The sequence below is a fragment of the Fukomys damarensis genome, unplaced genomic scaffold (assembly GCF_012274545.1).
Source record: "Fukomys damarensis isolate Sample0158 unplaced genomic scaffold, DMR_v1.0_HiC HiC_scaffold_19, whole genome shotgun sequence".
Taxonomy (NCBI): domain Eukaryota; kingdom Metazoa; phylum Chordata; class Mammalia; order Rodentia; family Bathyergidae; genus Fukomys; species Fukomys damarensis.
The window spans coordinates 60,930,719-60,946,233 of record NW_022900931.1 but is presented as its reverse complement, the minus strand read 5'-3'; the positions used below and the strand labels follow the sequence as shown (position 1 = coordinate 60,946,233).

Genomic DNA, 15,515 nt, shown 5'->3' with positions numbered 1-15,515 from the left:
CTAGAGGCCTTCTGGGTGTCGGGAGTGGGGTGGGGTGGGGATTCTGGGTGCAAGAAAAGAGGTGATTAAGTTAACGTGGAGGGCGGATTAATTATGCCTGGAAAGAATGAAGGCAGTGTGAGGGGTCTTGATGTGAAAAGGTTATTAGGAAACAGATATCCTTCAGAGGGAGATTCAGGTGTGAAGAATGGGGTTAAATTAACGTGAAGAGGCATTAAACAAAATAATGGTAATGGAGTGGGGTTGGGTAATCTTTGGGAGTGTTGAGGGGGTCTCTACAGAAAGGATTATGTTCATGAGGAAAGAATGTCTCTGTGTCTGACGGATGAACTGGAGGGAGGTGGTTTTGTTGTTGTTGCTTTGTTTTGTTATTTTAAAGTACAGGTAACTAGGCCAAGGTGAAGCTGGGATTTGGATATCCCAAAGCGATCTGTGTTAGAGAGGCATGGTTTGGGTATTTCTGGGATGAGAGGAGTCTGGGGTCTGAGTCACTCATAGAAAGGGGTTTGGGTAAAGGAAGGGGAGATCAGTCTGCTGGGTTAAGATGGTGATAGGGTTTCTGTATGAGATGAATTGGGGGGATCTGGGTATCTCTGAAGGGATTTTGGGCAATGGGAAGGGATTTTAAGTCATTGTAAAGAGTGGTCTGGAAATTCCTAGACTAAGTGACTGTATGGGGATCTTTTTACTAATGAGTTGCTCTTTTTGATACGGAGTGGGGCTCTGGGAATCCCTGGAATGAGTTAGTGTTGGCATGGGCTTTTACGCCAGAAGAGGGTCCTATGTTGATAAGAAGAGATTTGGGCACTCCCAGACAGGATAGCTGTGTATGAAAAAGAGAGGTTTGATAGCTGGGCATGGTGGTGCACGCCTGTAATCCAAGGGGGAGGCCAAAGCAGGAGAATCACTTGAGTTCAAGGCTAGCCTGGGCTACACAGTGAGTTCAAGGCCAGCCTTAACTACATAGCGAGACCCTGTCTCAAAAATTAAAAAAAAAGAAAAGAAGAGAAGGGATTTAAATCAATGTGAAGGTTCCCAGGAGACATTAGAATTGTAGATTTGGTCTTGGTACAGAGAAGAGATGATTAACATGAAGAGTGTCTTGGTACCCTGGAAACTTATCATAGGATTATGGAAAAGGTCTAGGTACGAAGAAAGGAGTAGGCTTTTGTGAGGATGGGTCTGGATATTCTGGATATGGGGCTTGGGTATGGGGGAAAGCCTTGATTTGTTAAAAAGGTTAAGTAATTTCAAGAGGAGAGTCTGAGTATCATTAGGAAGTAGCTAAGATGGGAAAAGTCTGGATGTGGAGATGGGTTAGGCTGATGTGAGAAAACTTTAGATTAGAGGAAGGGTTGGTTTGATGTGGAGGATCTGGGCACCAGAGGGAGAGTTTGATTTGCAGGGGTTGTGCATAAAGGAAGAGGAGTCTTGTCAAAAGTGAAGTGGCAGCCAGGTGTGGTGCCACACATCCGTAATCCCAGCTCTTGAGAGGCTGAAGCAGGAGGATTGCAGTAAGTTAGTTAGTTAGTTTTGGATTGCAGTGAGCTTAAGACCAGCCTGGACTACATAGTGAGACCCTGTCTCAAAAAACAAACAAACAAACAAAAAAATGAAGTGGCATGGCATTGGGGCAGTTCAGGTGATCTGAGTGTAAAAATAAGTCTAGAACCTGTAAGAAAAACCCACAGGCTATGGGAAGTATGTGGCTGGGAGAAACAAGTGGCAGAGGCCTATGTGCGGATTCTCTTGGGCACCTTGGTGAGGGACTAGGGAGGACAGTGTGAGTTAAGTTAGTAAGGAGTCATTGGGAGGAGGTCTGAGTGGAGGAGACAGAACGCTGGGGACCTACTGTGAGGTATGAGAGACGAGGGGATTGGACAGATCAACAAGGATCTGGTGGGTGATGTTTGGTATGAGTTGACTGAGAGGTGAGATTGGGGTAGAATGAGTGTGGGGAATATTTCCTGTTTGATGTTTTTGTTCAAAAGACAAGGCATTGTTAGGGTAGGGAGTTGGAATAGAAAACGGTGAAAGAAGTATATGGCCGAGCATAGTGGTGCACGCCTGCAATCCCAGCACTCGGGAGGCTGAGGGAGGATCACTATGAGTTCAAGACCAGCTTGGGCTACATAGTGAGTTCCGGGTCAGTCTCAACTACACAGTGAGACCCTGTCTCAAAAAACAAAACAAAAAAAAGTATATGTAAGGTGATGGAAGGTAGGGGAAAGAACTGCCTCTTAGAAAGACTGATTTGTCCCTGTTGTGCCCTTTTGCAGGCCTTGATGCTGCCATGACTGAAGAGTCAGAAGAGACCGTCCTGTACATTGAGCATCGTTATGTCTGCTCTGAGTGCAACCAGCTGTATGGATCCCTGGAAGAGGTGCTTGTGCACCAGAACTCCCATGTGCCCCAGCAGCACTTTGAGCTGGTGGGTGTGGCTGACCCTGGTGTTACTGTCGCCACAGAGGCAGCTTCAGGCACAGGCCTGTATCAAACCTTAGTACAGGAGAGTCAGTACCAGTGCCTAGAGTGTGGGCAGCTGCTGATGTCACCCAGCCAGCTCCTGGAGCACCAGGAGCTGCACCTGAAAATGATGGCACCCCAGGAGGCAGTGCCAGCTGAGCCACCGCCCAAGGCACCCCCCTTGAGCTCCAGCACCATCCACTATGAGTGTGTGGATTGCAAGGCTCTCTTTGCCAGTCAGGAGCTCTGGCTGAGCCACCGGCAGACCCACCTCCGAACCACACCTACCAAGGCTCCTGCCCCAGTGGTCTTGGGGTCTCCAGTTGTCCTAGGTCCCCCTGTTGGCCAGGCCCGTGTGGCTGTGGAGCACTCTTACCGAAAGGCGGAAGAGGGTGGGGAAGGGGCAGCTGTCCCATCTGCGGCTGCCACCACCACTGAGGTGGTGACTGAGGTGGAGCTGCTTCTCTATAAGTGCTCAGAGTGTTCCCAGCTCTTCCAGCTGCCAGCTGACTTCCTGGAGCATCAAGCCACCCACTTCCCTGCTCCTGCCCCAGAGTCTGAGGAACCTGCCTTACAGCAAGAGACCCTGAATCCGTCACCTATAGAGGTATCCGTATCTCAGCCTGACCCTCTGCCAGCCTCTGACCACAGTTATGAACTTCGCAACGGCGAAGCCATCGGAAGAGATCGCCGTGGGCGTAGGACACGGAGGAACAACAGTGGAGAGCCACGTGGGACAGCCACCCAGGAGCTCTTTTGCTCAGCCTGTGATCAGCTCTTTCTCTCTCCTCACCAGCTACAGCAGCACCTGCGGAGTCACCGGGAAGGTGTCTTTAAGTGCCCCTTGTGCAGTCGTGTTTTTCCCAGCCCTTCTAGTCTGGACCAGCACCTTGGAGACCACAGTAGTGAGTCCCACTTCCTGTGTGTAGACTGTGGCCTGGCCTTTGGTACAGAGGCCCTTCTCCTGGCCCACCGGCGCGCCCACACACCAAACCCTCTGCATTCATGTCCATGTGGAAAGACCTTTGTAAACCTCACCAAGTTTCTTTATCACCGGCGTACCCATGGAGCAGGGGGTGTCCCTCTGCCCACAACACCAGTCCCACCAGAGGAGCCTGCCATCAGTTTTCCAGAGCCAGCCCCGGCAGAGACTGGAGAACCAGAGCCCCCAGAACCCCCGGTGTCTGAGGAGAGCTCAGCAGAGCCTGCTGCCTCTGGCACCTACCGTTGTCTCTTGTGCAGCCGTGAATTTGGCAAGGCATTGCAGCTGACCCGACACCAGCGTTTTGTGCACCGCCTGGAGCGGCGCCATAAATGCAGCATTTGTGGCAAGATGTTCAAGAAGAAGTCTCATGTGCGTAACCATCTACGTACCCACACAGGGGAGCGGCCCTTCCCCTGCCCTGACTGCTCCAAGCCTTTCAATTCACCTGCCAACCTGGCTCGTCACCGACTCACACACACAGGGGAACGGCCCTACCGGTGTGGGGACTGTGGCAAGGCTTTCACACAAAGCTCCACACTGAGGCAGCACCGCCTGGTGCATGCCCAGCACTTTCCCTACCGCTGCCAGGAATGTGGAGTGCGTTTTCATCGCCCATACCGCCTGCTCATGCACCGCTACCACCACACAGGCGAGTATCCCTATAAGTGTCGTGAATGCCCGCGTTCCTTCTTGTTGCGCCGGCTGCTGGAAGTGCACCAGCTTGTGGCTCACGCTGGGCGCCAGCCTCACCGCTGCCCATCCTGTGGAGCTGCCTTCCCCTCTTCACTACGGCTTCGAGAGCACCGTTGTGCAGCAGCTGCTGCCCAAGCCCCACAGCGCTTTGAGTGTGGGACCTGTGGCAAGAAAGTGGGCTCAGCTGCACGGCTGCAGGCACATGAAGCAGCTCATGCAGCTGCTGGTCCTGGAGAGGTCCTGGCTAAGGAGCCCCCAGCTCCTAGGGCCCCAAGAGCCACTCGCACACCAGTCACTGCCGCCCCATCAGCCGTTGGAGGTGCTGCCACCACAGCCCCTGCAGCTCCTGCTCGACGCCGGGGCCTAGAGTGCAGCGAGTGCAAGAAGCTGTTCAGCACAGAGACGTCATTGCAGGTACACCGACGCATCCACACAGGCGAGCGACCGTACCCGTGTCCAGACTGTGGTAAGGCCTTCCGTCAGAGTACTCACCTGAAAGACCACCGGCGTCTGCACACAGGTGAGCGGCCCTTTGCCTGTGAAGTGTGTGGCAAGGCCTTTGCTATCTCCATGCGCCTGGCAGAACATCGCCGGATCCACACTGGTGAACGGCCCTACTCCTGCCCTGACTGTGGCAAGAGCTACCGCTCCTTCTCTAACCTCTGGAAGCATCGCAAGACCCACCAGCAGCAGCATCAGGCAGCTGTGCAGCAGCAGCTGGCAGAGGCAGAAGCAGCTGTTGGCTTGGCTGTGATGGAGACTGCGGTGGAAGCACTGCCTTTGGTGGAAGCCATTGAGATCTACCCTCTGGCTGAGGCTGACGGAGTCCAGATCAGTGGCTGACTACCCCATTTCCCTCTTCGGCAACATTGCTTTGTTGCCGAAGGCCCTCTCCCTTTAACATCTGCTTAAGCCTCTGTACATGTTATGCCCCTTCCTCCTCCCCTCCTACTGCCATGTAAGTTCTAAAGTTGGATATATTCTATTTTCAGAAGGGCGTACTCTGGGGTCCTTATTATGCTTAAAGGTGCCCCCTCTTCCACTTGGTGGCCCCAAAATGAAGACAATAAAGACAAGTTGAACATTTATGTTTTTTTGTGAGGCCCAGAGTGGAAATGGGAGTCCTGGGACCAGGTACTGGGTCTCACTTCTCATGGCTGTGTTCCCAACATCCTAAACAAGGCCCACTGGGTAGGAAGAGCTCAGTAAACACTTGGTGGGTTGAAGAGAAGGCAGCAGAGTGCTTGGGCATAGCTCTCAGAGGGGGACTTCTTTGTAGCTCCAGATGGAGATGATATGGCTCTGACCAGTAGAGGTCCTTGCAGCCCTGTAGAAAAGCTTAAAGCTGTGTGCATGTAGCAGGAACATTTAGAGAAATCGAGTTTTTTTTTTTGTTTCGTTTTGTTTTTTGAGTCAGGGTCTCACTATAACAGCATCACCATGCCCAGCATTCCTGAGATTCGTATCACCTTTGTCCTCCGCTACTGTCCTCAAGTGGACCCGTTCCCTAAGGCCATCTGTTTTCTCACTGGATCCCTGCAGGCTGACAAGTCGGGCATGATCTCTGGGGCCATAGAGGATAGCTCCCGGGTCAGACCTGACAGTGGAATCAGAATAGTGTGTAATGGGTGGGAAACACGAGGTCCCTTGAACACCTTGCCATCCACTTCCTGCCAGTTGGACTGTAGCATAGCCAATAGTTTTTTGTTTTGTTTTGGTACTGGGGATTGAACTCAGGACCTTGTGCTTGTGAATAGCCAATAATTTTTTGGGGGAAGAGCGAGTGCTAGACTGGCTGGCTGTCCAGTGTATGTCTCAAGTACTTTCTTCCATTATGTTGACTAGTACTACATTATCCTATGAAGAACATTCTGCAGGGAAGGCATCTAAAGTCAAAAGCACTGAGGTGACTTGCCTTGTTAGCTCAACAAAGACAAAGCAGAGCTTAAATTTCGGACTGGTTTCATTTGGTTTGTCAGCCATGTGCTATTTCCTTTGCTTGTTTTACATGGTTGGGGGAGGGAGTAGAAGCAATATTGGGAAGCATGTGGCTGGTGGCTCAGTTGCTGTGCTAGTCTGGCCTCTAAGACTTCCTCCCCAAGACTTCTCCAGATTTTTCTATTGTAAGTACTCTTGGAACCCCGGTACATGAGAGGTATACCGGAAGCTAGGTGTTGACGCAGGGAAAGCAAAGACCTAGACCTGCCTGCTGAACTTTGCTATTACTCTGCCCCCTTCATCTCCTTCAGGTCTGGCCCTCTGTGGGGGCTGAGGCCCTAGGACATCATCTGGTTTAATCTGTGGCTTAAATGAGAAGAGTTTAGGGAATAAAATTATCAAGGCCTCAGGCAGAATCAGAACTAGAAGTCCACTCTCAACTCCACTGCTGCTTTACTAACTTCTAAACCACACGCTTATTTTAATGATTTTCTTAAAGAAAAAGCACTTTATGCATTTGGTGTTCTGGCAGCTCCTAATGAAGATGAGTTCTCTGTTGAGCATTTGTTCCCCACCAGGGTGTGTTGATCGTGGACACCATCTTTAGTAAGCACATACCTTGCAGGAAGCACTTGAGCGATTATAGCCCAGCATGCCAAATCCTCCCTGGTTCCTGAGCTGCCCCTTCTTAAAAAGCTATAATATCCTGAAAGTCATGTCAAGTAAGTGCTTAGTTCAATTGAAGGATTCATCTCTGTAAAAACCAGATAAAAATCAGGCAGAATCAAGAAAAGGGACAATAGAGGGTGCTGTCTACTAGGATGCTGTTTGGCCACAAGATAAAAGGTACTTTCGATGGAGAGTAGCTCCGTGACAGTGGAATAACTCTCCATTGTTCTGTTTTGGAGTCTATAATAAAAGCTTAGTCTCCTCTGAGGAAAGTTTATGTGTGCAAACATTAAAAATCCAGGGGACGCATTGTTCCCTGTGCCCCTACTGAAACTTCACAGACTGTCGAACCATTGTCCTAAAAAAGCACTAATTACTTGTTGGATGCTGGTGTTTAAAGTGGACAGGCAAAAGTTCTCAAGCTTTAGTGCGTGCGTGTGTGTGTGTGTGTGTGTGTGTATGTGCGCGTGAAGCAATTCCCCCTGGGATTTGGATTCTGCATTTAAAGAGATTCAGGAATCAGCATTTTGTACACTCCAAACTATGAATGGGATTTATGAAAGCAAAATAGGGGATAGAACACTGCTCCATTTGTGTCCAGTTCATTTGGTTTTTTCAGGTTGGTTGTTTAAGCAGTACTGGGGGTGAAACCAGAGCCTTCATGATGAGCTACATCCACCACCCCACCTCCCTTTTATTTTGAAACAGGGTTTCACTGAGCTGCCCAGGCTGGGCTGGAATTTGGGATTCTCTTGTCTTAACCTCCCAGAATGGGGGGATTACAGGTGTGTGGCACAATGTCCAGCTCCCAATATCTTTTTTTTTTTAAATTTTATTGAGTTTATTGGTACATTTTAGGGATACAGTACAGTTACATTCATTGTTGGGATCATGTACCTTTACATGGCAAGTCTTGATTCCCAATATCTTTTTGACAAGAGGAGGCCCAAAATATTTGTACAAGGTGGGGCATGTCGAATTGCACGTACTCACCCGTTAAGGTGGATATGTAGCTGAGACTTCAGGACAGGTGGCAGCGCTCCCAGGGTACCCTCAAGTGTGCAGTCTCCCATTCACAGGATAGCCTGTGGCTGTGATTGCAAGCCTTCTACAGCTTTGGATGATATAGCAAGCTGTGGCATGCATGTCATAGGTTGATCACCACTGGTACTAGGGTTGACTATACCACCCTGGATTCTGGAGGCTGGAAAGATCTTCACCATGGTTTTTGTTTTGTTTTAATACTGGAGATTAAATCAAATTCACCCTGAGCTGCATTCACACTGAGCTACATTACCAGCCCTTTTGTACTTTCTATATTCATGGGGGGGGGGTCTTTTCTTTTTTTTTTTTTTTAATGCAGAATCTCGCCACATACTTCAGATTAGCCTTGAACTCACTATGTACTCCAGGCTGGCCCCAAACTCACAATGATCCTTCTGCCTCAGACTCCTGAGTTCTGAGATTATAGGTGTGCACCACCATACTGGGCTTGTATTTTTATTTTGAAATAGAGTCTCACTAAATTATTAAATGGCCCATGCTGGGCTCCAATTCATGATCCTTCTAGAGTGCTAGATGCTTCTAGATTACAGGAGTGCACTGTTGGCATATTCTGAAGCTCCATTCCTGCTGCTTAGTCATTTAAGAGTTGGAAGGGGTGAAGAAAAAAATGTTGAAGAGGTGGGGATGGAACCTGGGACCCTAGTACATGTTATGAATGCTCTATCCTAAGTCCTTGTTGTTTTCTTTAACATGTTCCTGCTGGCTTTAGCCAACGGTGGTCCATGCATGACTGTCCATCGGGTAGCTTGTGCCACTGGTAGTACAAATGGATTTAATCACTTTTATCGGTCTCTTTACTAATAAAATCAATAAGCTGACCAATGGGACAGTTACGTATGTACCACCAGTGGGTCAAGCTGCCCGGCTGTGCGACACACACTGTGGTCCCATTGTGGACGTGTTAAATTTTGCCAAAACAATGCACTGCTAATATTTTTTTATCTTATCTTAATCATCTGACTCCTCCCAACACTTCCTGCTCCCCTGTTCCCCTGGACTTCACTTGGGCTTGCTGGATCTCAAAAGGATGAAACAGTAGCAAGGAAACCCAGTGGGTTTCTCAGACTGTTAAGACCATTTGTGATTTTCAGTGATGATAACGGGGCGGTGACATGGGGATCTGGCCTGGCCTGTTATTCCTGCCGATGATTTATTCATGATGGGCACAATTTGAGTAAGAATTGATGAACCTCTAAAAAGGAAAGCGTGGCAGTGCATATATTGTACCACTAGACAGCTTCAAAATTTGGTTTTAAAAGGTCTTTAGTTCTCTGGGGAAAGCATCCAAGATGGAAGTAGGAAGGTGCTTGCTGGTTTTCTGGCCTTTCCATAGTTTCATTTATTGCAGATGGTGCTGGAGATGAGTCCATCCTAAACACAAAGCATCTCACTTAATCCTCCCAATCCCACGAGTTAGGTATTGTCTCTGTTGTACAGATAGGAAGAGTGAAACTCACATAAAAAAATATCGTGTAAGATGGCAAAACTCAGATTCACATGCAGGAATTTGAATTCATCCTAAGTTCAAGACTTAGTTTTCTTATTGGTGAGAAAAAATTGTTCAGGCCTTCAAAACATTTATTACTGAGCACAAGTAAAATTCTCCTATCCCCAGCTCACATATTCCTACCCCCATACCCTGATTTCCTCACTGGCTTTCCCAGAAAGAGAGTCCAGAGACCAAAGGAGAGCAGGCATCATTTCTTTCTGTACAGTTTTTAATTTTTTATTTTTTGATGTTTGTTGTTCAGATGAATGACACACTCAAGTTACAAAAATGGGGCCTTAAAAGAAGCACATTGTACAATGAACAAGCAGATTGGAGTTAAGAACACTGAAACGCTAACCCGCTACCACGCAAAGAGACAGGGAAGGGGTACGGGATGGGAGAGGAGGGGCTACCAACACAAGGGTGAGACAACTGAAAGGGGGGCTAACCTGGCGGGAACAGAGGAAAGGCAGGTGTCCTCCAGGACCTACTCAATTTTTGGATGCCACTTCCTTGTGTCCTTTGCCCACTACTTGCCACCCTAAGTCTTCCCACCCCATTCCAACCTGGTCAAAGTGAGTAGGCTAGAGGCACCCAACTCAGAAAGGGCTGAGCCAATCAGATCTTTACAAGGTGGGTGGTCACCTCGCCCCAGTGTAGTCCTGGATTTGAGAGGTGATGGTGGCAACAGTGGCGTAAGGAGCCAAAAAAATGGGACTAGAGGAGCTGACTGAAGACCAGGCCCCTGCATTTCCCTAAAGACTCCCCCACCACGATCCAAAGGCTCCCTACAAGTTGTCCTGAGAGGCCCCTGTCACCCTGCAAGTATATAAATAAATAAATACTGGGCCCCAGGGCTTGGGAGACAGGTTAAGGGAAGGGCAGCAGGGGCAGAGGAAAGGAAAGATGGGGAGGGAAGGGAGGCAGAGGGGAGGGAGTCACAGACATAGTAAATAGTTGTCTCCGTCCCAGCAACACTTCTCTCTGGATTTTTTTTTTTTTTTTTTTGCTCCTTTATTTGTTTGTTTACAAAGGAACTAACATCTCAAGGACAAATACTTAAAAATATACATTATTTTTTCTTTTTTTTTCCGCCTTTGTCATCGTCGTCTTGCTTTGGAGACTGCTGAGGTCAAAGTTTAAACCGCACGAAGGAACTGCGGCTTGGAGTTTTTGTGTATTTTTTTAAATTTTTATTTTAATTTTTTTTCACTTTTTTTCCAACGTATAAAAAGGTAGCGGAGTTGTCTGTGGGTTTTTTTTTTTTTTTTTTTTTTTTTTAATGGTTAAATCTTTGGTTTGTTTCTTTTTTTCTCTTGGAGGCCTTTATCTCTCGCACTTGCCTTTCCCAGAGACCGGTGGGGGCCCGCGTGTCCCAATCTTGCTCAGTCTGTCTCATTCTCTCTCATTCAGTACCCCCCACTCTAGGCTAGAGGAAGAGAGAGGCACCCTGGGATTGGAGTGGGTGACAGAAAATAGTCCAGAGTACCCCCAACTTGGCTAGTTCCTCACTAGATCTTCCCAGGGTGCTGGGCCTAGAGACACTCTCTTGGCCTTTTTCCCAGGGAGATGTGTGGAAAACTCATACCTTTTCTGATCTCAACCCCAACTTCTCCAAAGACTTGGGGGTCCCTGTCACTATCCACCCCCATACACACTTCCGGCCCTTTGCTTCCACTTCAAGGACTCTACCCTGCCCCCTCCCTAAGAAGAGAACAGAGAGGTGGTTTAGTTACTTTTTTTTTTTTTTTTTTTTATTTTTTTTTTTTGGCACAACTGAAAGGCCCACTCTTGGGGTAGACGCAGTCTCTGTCCCTCCTTTAAATAGGAGGTCAGGGGTGGGGAGAAGGGAAATTCAGAGGGCTCCCTCTTGCCCTAGTCCACTGACTTCTCTCTAGCCCAGGCCCCGGGCCCACCACCTGACATCTTGAGCTAGCCCAGAGCCTGGCCTGGGGTCTCCTCCCCATCCCCCTAAAGCTCCCCAGCCCTCCAACTCGCTCACACACAGACACACGGACACAGGCTCTGTACAGACCACAAAATAAAAATGATGAGATAGTTTTGTTTCCCGGAGTCGAGACGGGAGTCTGGAGTAGAAGGGGTAGGTGGGGGTGGGGGGCAGGAATTCCCCCATCACCTTCCCAACCCTGGCTCCTTCCAGCCCCCAGCCCCTTGCCCTGGCTGGCCCCCAGCCAACGATATTTGGTTTCCTTTTTTAACATTAAAGTTCTATGAGGTATTTGGTGCCTTATCTCGAGTCCTCGGGGGAGGGGGTCCCAGGGGGAGACCTGGGGCTCACCTGCCCCTCCCTCCCTCCCACCCCCTTCCCAATATTTGGTTTCACAGCTGTAGTTAAAGCTTGGGATTTGGTTATTTTTCCCCCTCCCAGGGATTTTCTTTTTCTTGTTTTTCTTTTCCCAGTTTTGGGGGTTGGATGGGGAGGGTCCCCATCACCCCCAGCTGCACAGGGTTCCCTCCACCAATGTCAGGGTATTTGCCCCATCCCTGCTCTTCTTCCTCCTCTCTGCCCCACGCCCCCACGCTGGGGTGGGGAAAGGTCCCAGGTGGTGGGACTGGAAGGGGAGGAAGCAGGATGAAGTGGGTGGTGGTGAGTCCTGGATTTTCTTTTCTTTTCTTTTTTCTTTTTCTTTTTTGTTTTTGGTCTAGAATCATAGTTTTTATTTGAGTCATCTCCACCATGCCTTCCATGCTGCCTGTCCTCTCGGAGGGGGTTTTTGGTTGTAATTCCTTTCATTCTGTTCTGCTCAAATGTCCTTCCTATCTGGTCAGGAGCCCACGGCCCCCTTTCTACCCTTGGGTGGGGGCCCAGGCCCTTTCGCCAGTCCCTTTTCAGGAAATCAAAATGGACAAACTCAGAGGTAGGGTGAGGGCAGGGAGTCAGTTCAGTGGAGATGCTTACATTCCAGCAAGGATGGGCTGACGAGGTGCCAGGCCCCATCGGTGCCAGGGGTGGGAGGGGCGGCCACTCCATCACTGCCCAGACAAGGCACCCGAGGCCCCTGCGATGGCTGCGTCTCTGCTGCCTCTGTGGCCCAGCCTGATCGTTTCATTTCCTGGGTGGGAGAAGGGAGACCAGAAGAAAAGAGAACGCTGAGGCCTGGGACTGTCTGCCTCTCCTCAGAGTGTCCAGCAGAAAGCACGGAGGCTGCCCTGGCCGTTGCCTGGCTCGCCCCTCCCTCTGCTCCTGCCCAGCCAGGGGCGGGGGCCACTCTGATTTCAATGGCTCGCGTCCTTCACAGCAACACTTTGGTTTGAGGAGAGACACAGAAAGAACAGGATTGAGAGAGGTGAGAGAAGAGTGAAGGAAGAGCGGAGAGAGGAGAGGGGAGGAGATAGAAGAGAACAGAAAAAGAAATCAAAGGAGGAATCAAACCACCCAAAAATTGTTAGTTTTCCTCTGTCCATTCTTTTTGCTTTCTTCTTTTTTTTCCTGTCTTTTTTTTTTTTTTTTTTTTTAAAGCTTTTTCAGTTGATTGCGGGGGGCGGGGAGTTTGAGGCTCTTCACCCCTGTCCCTGACACCCTCTCTCAGCCCCGCCCACCCGCTTCCATCCACCCTGGCTGAGGGACAGGCCCTGCCCCAGCCGCCCCCCCTCCGGCTTTCCCGAAGACAACGTCCATGAGGTATTTGTGAAGAGAAAGAAGCATCCTTCCTTCCATCCGCCTTGGGCACCAAGGGCCTGGACCACTGGTGCAGGGGTTTGGCTCCCCCTCGCGGCTCCTTCTTATTCTTGAAGAGTCCTCATCTTCTTTCCCTTAAATATATATATGTATATATATATATATCTATAAATTCTTTTTTTCTAGTTTTAATTTATTGTTTGTTTGGTTTTCTGTTTTGTTTTTTGTTTGTTTGCTTGTTTTTGGTTCGAAACTTTGTTGGCCCCCACAACAGCAGGAGGGCAAGGTGGCTCCCAGCGGCGTCTCTGTCCGTGTCGAGATGTGTCCAAGGCTGGGCAAACGCAGGGTCCAGCCAAGACTCGTGGAGGTCTTGCGGAAGGGGTGGCCACCAGCGTGCCCTCTTGAATGGGAACCACAGGTCATGGCACTGTCCCCGCCACTGGACCCTGATAGGGTTGCCATCTGGAGGAACCCACCACTGGGGTGCGTGTGCATGTGGGGGGAGGGAGAGGCATCTGCCAGTGTCAGAGGGGCACAGGGTGGGTAGAGCGAGGCGAGTTATCTTTTTGGTTTCTGGTTAATGTCAAAGAACGTGAAGGATCCCACGGATAGGCACTGGAATATGAATTTTTTTTCAGGGAAACTGACAGACAGGATGGAAAAAAAGACAACTTGAATGCCCCCACCTCATCTCCTTTTGCCTGAAATGTCCACCTTCCCACAGGCTGGGGAGGGGCCAGATTCCAGAGCAAGAAAGGCTGACAGGGTTGAGGAGGAACATGTGAGAGCTGAACTTGGCAAAATGGCCTAGCCCACCCTTCAAAGGAAAAAGGGACCGGTACAGGGGTTAAAAAGTCTTCCCCAGGCCTTTTCCTGAACTCTCCCCAGGCTGGGAGGAGGAAGGAGGTTAAAGCAAGACCCCCTGCCCAGGTCAGGAGAGCTGTGGGACAAGGAGGGGGGTGGGGACACATGATAGGGACACATTCCGTTAAGCACAACGCTAAAAATTCTGTACATCCTTTGGATGAAGCTACTGAATATTTGGTGTAAGGTTGTTCAGGCCCTTTCTCTTTCACCTTCAGGAAAAGAACATTTGGTGGATGGTTCTGGGCCCAGGCCCTCTGCCCCAGACTGTGCCCTGTCTCTGCTGGCCCAGGGCTGAGGCTGAAGTCAGCAGGCTGGCACATTCTCTCTTCTTCTCTACCCTCACTGGGAGGGGCAAGATTGGGGGATGACCCCACAGCCAGGGCTCAGCAGCAGGAGGTCCAACCTGCAGGAGGCTGCTCTGCGCCTGGCTGGGGCTCTTATTTGGTGTCGTAGCAGTGAGGGTGAGCACTCTGAGGTCTGGCTCGCAACTGGTTTTTGGTTTGATTTTGTGAGGAATTTTTTTGTTTTTGGTTTTTTTTGGTTTGTTTTTCACCTCTGGTCCCTTTGGGGAAGCTGGTTTCTGTTGTGATTATTTTTGGTTTTCTTTTTTGTTGGTTAGTTTCTTTCTTTTCTTTTTTTCTTTTTTTCTTTCTTTCTTTCTTTCTTTCTTTCTTTCTTTCTTTCTTTCTTTCTTTCTTTTTTTTTTTCCCACTTGGTTGGTTGGTATTTTTGGTCTTTCTTCCCTTGTCACTCCTGCTCCAAGGACCCGCTGGACCCCTACCAGTGGCCTCTTCGCCCTCTTCCCAGGCGAGGTACCGAGGTGAGGGTCAGAGGAGTGGGAGGGGAGGCATGATGGGCCCTCACTCGGGCTTCGACCCTGCCTCCGGCCCCCCTGGGCCTCCAGGGGTCTGTGCTGCGGCCTCACTGCAAGTGGAGGAGGACGAGGATGAAGAGGATGAGGAGGAGAGGCCAGGAGACTTGCTGGAGATGGAGGCCGCCACGGCTGCAGCCGCTGCTGAGACTAGGCCCACACCTGGAGGGGCGCTGAGCAGGGGCAGCCCGGCGTGGTTCAAGAAGAGTGGCGAGGTCACCAGGCTGGGGCTCCCTGGGGCCGCGCTGGCTGCCCCCAGCACCAGGTTCCCGCTGCCATCAAGGCTGGTAAGGGGCAGGGTTCCACCAGAGGCCAGGGCTGGTGGGGAGAGAGAGAGGCTGGGCTGGGGGGACACCAGGCTAGGGGAGACCTTTGCCTCCTAGTGTCCTGCCCGAGCGCCCCAGCTATCTCCCGGTCCTTCCCAGTGCCCCCATCAGCACCCCTCACACCTTCCCCAAAGGCGAGATGGGGATGAAGAGGCGAGCGATGCAGTGAGCAGGGGCAGGATGGCGAGGCTGGAGCAGCAATGGGGGGACTCGGGGCCCCAGGGGGGCAGGACTGGTGGCGATGGGAGTGACATGAGGCAGCACGCACCTTGGATAGTGGCCAAAGGGTTGTTGCTCATGAGGGCTGGACTCAGCCCGGAGCTCAACCCTACCATTGTGCTTCTGCAAGAGCAAAGCAGAGGTGTTAGCAGGACGAGAACCAGAGGCAGGACTGGGGTGTAGCTTCCCACCCTGAAAGCAGTAGCGACCCTGCCTCTTCCCTCCAGTAGCTGCACACTTACCCCGTGCTGGGGGTCAGGCCCGACAAGCCGATAGCCGAGTGGCTG

At 50.3% G+C, this 15,515-nt stretch overlaps 3 protein-coding genes across 4 annotated transcripts in view; 1 reads left to right on the top strand and 2 right to left on the bottom strand.

Moving 5' to 3' along the window:
- Window positions 1-5,359, top strand: part of Znf574 (zinc finger protein 574) — a 6,240-nt gene extending 881 nt beyond the window's left edge. Inside the window, exons 1-2 of one of the 2 annotated variants that reach the window (XM_010623297.3) lie at window positions 7-229; window positions 2,280-5,359. In XM_010623297.3, coding sequence (XP_010621599.1) covers window positions 2,294-4,987 — 2,694 coding nt within the window. In that variant the 5' untranslated portion in view covers window positions 7-229; window positions 2,280-2,293 and the 3' untranslated portion in view covers window positions 4,988-5,359. Of the gene's footprint in view, window positions 1-6; window positions 230-2,279 lie in introns of those variants that run through there. The other variant, XM_033765822.1, reaches the window with a different exon arrangement.
- The window catches only part of Grik5 (glutamate ionotropic receptor kainate type subunit 5), a 72,075-nt gene extending 59,017 nt beyond the window's left edge, over window positions 1-13,058 (bottom strand). Inside the window, exons 1-2 of the mRNA XM_010623299.3 lie at window positions 12,642-13,058; window positions 9,637-9,640 (exon numbers count right to left, since the gene is read on the bottom strand). Coding sequence (XP_010621601.1) covers window positions 9,637-9,640; window positions 12,642-12,731 — 94 coding nt within the window. The 5' untranslated portion in view covers window positions 12,732-13,058. The remainder of the gene's footprint in view (window positions 1-9,636; window positions 9,641-12,641) is intronic.
- A 1,489-nt stretch (window positions 13,059-14,547) lies between these two features.
- Window positions 14,548-15,515, bottom strand: part of Pou2f2 (POU class 2 homeobox 2) — a 28,420-nt gene continuing 27,452 nt past the window's right edge. Inside the window, exons 14-16 of the mRNA XM_010623374.3 lie at window positions 15,471-15,512; window positions 15,278-15,351; window positions 14,548-15,001 (exon numbers count right to left, since the gene is read on the bottom strand). Of these exons, the coding sequence (XP_010621676.1) occupies window positions 14,673-15,001; window positions 15,278-15,351; window positions 15,471-15,512 (445 nt within the window). The 3' untranslated portion in view covers window positions 14,548-14,672. The remainder of the gene's footprint in view (window positions 15,002-15,277; window positions 15,352-15,470; window positions 15,513-15,515) is intronic.